General features: G+C 37.2%; 1 protein-coding gene across 1 annotated transcript in view; it reads right to left on the reverse strand.

The window, feature by feature from the left end:
• The window catches only part of niban2b (niban apoptosis regulator 2b), a 54,887-nt gene extending 50,076 nt beyond the window's left edge, over positions 1-4,811 (reverse strand). The window contains exon 1 of the mRNA XM_042487875.2: positions 4,507-4,811. Within this exon, the coding sequence (XP_042343809.2) occupies positions 4,507-4,561 (55 nt within the window). The 5' untranslated portion in view covers positions 4,562-4,811. The remainder of the gene's footprint in view (positions 1-4,506) is intronic.
• Positions 4,812-6,000: the final 1,189 nt, after the last annotated feature.

Below are 6,000 nucleotides of genomic sequence, written 5' to 3' on the forward strand. Positions count from 1 at the left end.
AGATAGGGAGTCATGTCTACAAAATGCTTTTTATCAATTTGGCACATCAGTTTATCGGCTTCTTAATTCAGCTGGAATTTTTTTAAAAAATGAGTGAATGTGTCGATGCATATGTGTGTGTGTGTGTGTGTGTGTGTGTGTGTGTGTGTGTGTGTGTGTCTGTATGTGTGTAGAGGGCTTTAATGGTAAATCCAGGCACTTCCCTTAAAGCCAGCCAGGCACTGGGCCTGTCTTGGCAGCAGAGACTGTGCGGCGCTGACTGCACAGCTCAAGGCCTGGAGGAGGTTTCCATGCAGCCACACACACACACACACACACACACACACACACACACACACACACACACACACACAAGCTTTTTCATGCATTCCTCAAATTCCACATCTGATATATGTGTGCGCCTCACTCTGAACCGGCCACTCAAGGCATTAATGAAAAGATTAAGCTCAGCCTGTAACGTAGCTGTCTTTCTCTGTTTCTTCCTATGAGCTTGTCAGCTGCGTGGGGTCAAAACTTGAGGCAGAAAGCAAAGGGGGGAAGAGTGGATGCTACGCAGAAAGGTCAGTGGATGTGCAGTGTATAGGGAGGCAAACAGGCTGTCAGCTGAAGTGGCATAAAGTTGTTATTTCCTCACATGAATTAAAAGTGTTGAAATACAGAACTGTACGGACAGTACACAGGCTCCTGCAGGGGTTGATAAACCTCTTACAAGGTTTTAGGGCAAAATTGAGCTTTGGGCCCCTGTGGACCCCCCAGCTCCTCACATTCACTTGCATTAATATGTATTCTGTTGTGTTTCACTCCTATCAGGCACAGTGCACATATGCCAGCTTTAGGGCTGTAAAAGGATTCATTTTTTAAAATCGTGATTAATCGCAGAATTTCTATTTTTCATTGCATGTTTTCAATTCTATTATTTTGCATTACAAAACTGTTTTGATGTCCATATTCACAAGGCAAAGCCATTCTTTCCAGATTGTCTTGATTAGGTATCAAATGACAGAAAACTGCATGGAACAATCATAAAGTGGGCATGTCTGTAAAGGGGAGACTCATGGGTACCCACAAAACCTATTTTAATTCAGATATCTGACACGGTTGATACCACTGGACTCCTTTTGTCTTCTAGTGTCATATGATACTGGTATTATCACTCTTGCCAAGACTGGTACAGCCTCTTAATGACGGGAATATAAGCTGGCGATTAACACAATTTTAAAAGATTAAACCTGTTAATTATGGACCTTAATTGAATCATGATAAACAAGTTAATGCTGACAGCCCTATTTGTAATATTTTACCCAGAACTTACAGTATTTACTGCACTGTACTAGTATTAATAAAAGAAGTGTCAAATACAGAAAACACATCAGGTTAGATGTGTGTGTGGAACAAAGCTAAGTTACCCAGTTACCTGGCTAGCTAGTTAGGTGGTGTTTGTGATTTATATCATGCAAGATGGGAAATGTAGTTTGCTGAGTGATTCCACATAAAACTAAATAGTACTATGACAAACTGAGACTTTCACTTCTTGCAAAATTATCTTTTAAAATGGCAAACGTGTAATTCATGGCAAACTTCAAACTAGATATGGAGCACCATACATAGGACACCTATCTATTTGAACCACATATGAAGTGCAACTGAAACTGATTGGACTGTCATTAGTTTGCAGTATTTGGACATAAACCAAAGTGAAACTAAGTAAACTTTGACCTGCACTTGTGCTACATGAACCATCAGGGGCTCACCAAAGTCTGTACGATTCAAAATGAACTTCAACGTGACATGCCGATCCTTACATTATTTATGGAGATATTTTAGTCTTGACTAAAATGTTCCATCAGTAAGAGTATTACAGCAGCATTAGTTATGGAAAAACTTCAAATAATACTCAGCCCTCAAAGTAAGTCTAAGGCCACGTTAAGACATGAACAGCCCTACTAAAAACGGAAAAGTCTTTCCTTTTTTGCAACTATCCCCCCAAAAAAGCTTGAAAATCCTGCAGGGACTGACTAGTTCCACACTTATCAGTGGACTCAGAATTACAAATAGGGTTCATTTCTGCTGACATATCAAAAGCCAGTGAGCCAGTGAGGAGCATTACTTTACTTTTGAACACCATGTACTGTACATTATCTGCTCCCATCAACTCTGCTCCAGATCTGACTTCACCTCCAAACCAGCAAGTTCTAACAGGCCAAAGAACGAGACCAAATGCTCACTTATAAGAGCTGATAAGTGCGCAGCCTCTATCCTTCCAGGGTTCTCTTTCTATCTCAGTTTGATGAGTGACAGAGTGAAAATGGCTACAAACTGCCAGTCATCATGGCTGCTGGGCAAATACATTAATTTGACATTTTGTCCAAAGTGACAACTTGAGATAAAAGATCAGAGGGCCGGGTGCTGTCAGAAATGTGCAGGTTTATTTTATTTAAAGTGAGACCAAAGTCCAAACGATCAGGACAGTGAAGTTAACTGGAATAATAAACTGTGATAAAGATGACAGACATGCAGCTCCACCTGAGTTCCACGGAAATCAAGCTTCCTGACAAACTATTGCCAGTCTTTACTTTATAAGACTATTCACACCAAAACTTGAGCTAAGTTTGAAGTCCAAAGCACCAAAATGATTGCTAAATTAACCCTTTGAAAGCTGGAATGACATCAAGTTTGTTGTGCTGCTTTCAGACTCCTTGAACGAATTTTTTAAAACTTTGTGAGCTAAGTGGTGCAATTTCTCTCAAAAACACCGGGGAAAAAAGACAATATGCAACTAAATAGAAATGCTCCACAAATTGGAAGTAATAAGAAGATTTAAGAAATAATTTTGAAAAAGCAAGGAAAAATGTCTTGGGGAAAAAATAAAAAAATAATAAAAGATAGGAGAAACTATATTTATAATTATTATAATGAAATATTTACAGTTATGTTCCAAATCATTCATATTTTTAAGCAATTTTTCCAGATCATTTCCTTTTTTTATTTTAAAGTCTTTTTCTGTTCTTTCTTTTTTGTTTTTGTTACAAATTTTCAGGTAGTTTTCTCATCCTTTTATCTGATTTCTTGCTAATTTTTAGGTAATTTATTCTTTTTTTGCAAATTGCCCTCTTCCCATATTTTAAAAGGTGTCAAGACAATTTACTCAGGTTTTAAAGGGTCAATCTATTAGTTTTTCAACATAAAATAAAATAAATTCATATTTCCAGGTCCTCAGTGTCCTGCTTTTCTTTATCTTTTGCAACAAAAAACTGAATACGTCAAGGTTTTGAAATGATGGTTGGACCAACAAGATATCTGCATAAACTGCGTCAGGCTTTAGAAAATTGTGATTGTGAGAAACTGTTATAAAAGTAGTTTATTAATCTATCTTGGGAAATTATTTTTTTCCCTCTCTGTTTTTATTTAATATCACACATGAACGAAACGCATGCACATGCATTAGTGGTGGATAGATGCAAAGCAGTTAGAGGTTCAATGCTTTGCTGGAGGGAACCTCGGCAGCGTGCAGGAGACTAACTGTCATCTCTCCAGCCAACCAGTCTACACTCGGTGACGCTGCACACGCTGGATTTGAACTGTTAGGTGGCTGGTTCTCAAGACACCCGCCTACAGACTGAGCTGCTGCTTCCCTCATTGATCAACTGATCCAGAAGATTAATGTCAGATTAATTCATAACGATAAAACATGTCAGTTGAAGCCCTAATTTTGATAATCGATTCATTGTAAGGTCTTTTGTTTTTGTTGTTTTTTTTTAATTCTGCCTTCTCAAATTTTGCTTTGAGACTTTACCACTTTTTCTCTGTTTAATATTATAAACTGAATAAGTTTGGGTTTACTGTGATGGGCACTGTTAGACATTCGGTTATTCTATGCATCAAACTATGAAACAAGAAAATACTAGTAAGATTATTTGATCAAGAAAATAAATCAGCAGTAGCTCAGAAGCCAAAACAGACCTAAATTCTAGATAAATAACATTAATCATATGATAACTTTGGGGAAATCCAGTTTACAGTTTTTATCATAAAGTTACACTTTAGACAGATACTGACGAGTTCTTAGGAAACAGCTTTTGGATATTATCGCATAAACTCCAAAGAATATAAACTTTAAACGTGTCATTAAAGAGATGAATGATATAATAAACAAGTAAAATATATCATTTAAGTAAAGTGTTAGTGGGTGGGTGGGTTGATGACCCCCTGTTTTCAAAATGCTGTGTACTGCCCTGCTGAGACCCACATTAGCTCGTGCACCTCGTGTTTACTGCAAATTTTTGTCAATTTTGATACCACAGGTGTTTAAAGAAGCGTAGAAAAGACACATAAGACAGTAAAAAAACAGTTAAGGAGTATCAGAGTTACACTAACATGCTGCAAAAACGACTCTCTTTCTTATTTCTCTTTTAAAAAAAAGAAAGAAAAGAAAAGAGTGTTCCAGGTGGTCAGTGACCTCTGCGCATAAACGCCAAAACGCCAAACCAGCACGCACCAAACGCTCACCTGTGATAATCTCCCGTTTGGCTTCATCCAGGTGACTGGAAATCACGTCCCCCATGCTGGATAAAACTCAGAGTCCCAGATTGGTTTTACTGGTCTGCAACTAGTCTTTAGAACAAACGCAGGAAAATCCGCTGGGCCGTAAAGTAGAGTCCTGTAGAAAGTCTTTCACCTCTCCAACATAACCCGGACTGAGTGCAGTTTAGAGCAGAGAAGCGGCAGCTAATACTTTGACCGAGGAGGCAGAGGCAGAGAAAGTTCACCAAAAGACAAACTGTGACGGCTGTTTCTCGGAGAGACACACCCTCCTTTAAAGTAGGAGAAGAAGAACTCCCACCTTCCAGCGGCGCTGCGTTCAGGAACTGTGGGGGAAAATGAGTTTGTCACAATCCGGACTCCAAAGACTCAGAAAATTGTGCGGATTGGACAGTTCTATTGCTTTAATTTTGTGGAAATTGTATTTCTAAACATTAAGGTTTAAATAGTGTTTCCAAGGCTTTTAGACAAGATAGGACAACAAATGTGGTGAGGAGACACTGGACACTCATGACCGGCGTCTCCTATCTTTCTCTCTCTCTCTCTCTCTCTCTATGTCTCTGTCTCTCTCTCTCACACACACACACACACACACACACACATATATATATATATATATGTGTGTGTGTGTGTGTGTGTGTGTGTTCTGATTTTTAGGTAATTATTTATATATACATATATATATATATATATATATATATATATATATATATATATATACTTATAATTATATGTAATTTTAGGTAATTATTTACATGTGTATATAATTACAACATTTCATACAAATGTCTTATATATGGCTTACATATATATGATAAATTACAACACACACACACAGACACACACACACACACACACACACACACACACACACATATATATATATATATATATATATATATATATATATATATATATATATATATATATATATAGATATAATTACCTAAAAATTACAACATTTCATTTGATTCGGTCTAAAAATACTGGATTCAGCATGACATATTCTTGACATGTTTACCTCACTTTGAAGGTCCAGGTCACAAATAGGTTATTCATGAACACGTAGCATCAGTCAGTGGTTCTTATTTTTATTTTTATTTATTTATTTATTTTATTTATTATACACGAATATTATAGGACCATTCTATTTCTGCTGATAAATGCCCCATTTTTTTCACACTGGACCTTAAGGGTGATAAAACCTTTCGATGTAATCTACGATAAATCTAATATGCAATTTGAAGAGTTGGGAACGGCGATGAATCACTCTAATGAATAGCTAAGTTTAATGTTATTAGTAAGAAAATCACTGTAGTCTCAAGAGTGAGACATTTGTCCAGATAATCCATTTGAACCACTAAATTATTTTTTTATGATGTGCCTTGAATGCATCTCAAGTCGCCGTGAGTTTCCAACAGGACACGCCCTTTCTACATGCTGCCGGCTGACTGGGTCAGT

This window comes from Plectropomus leopardus, chromosome 4 (assembly GCF_026936395.1).
Source record: "Plectropomus leopardus strain MGB_pleo_1.0 chromosome 4, ASM2693639v1, whole genome shotgun sequence".
In the NCBI taxonomy this organism is placed as follows: Eukaryota; Metazoa; Chordata; class Actinopteri; order Perciformes; family Serranidae; genus Plectropomus; species Plectropomus leopardus.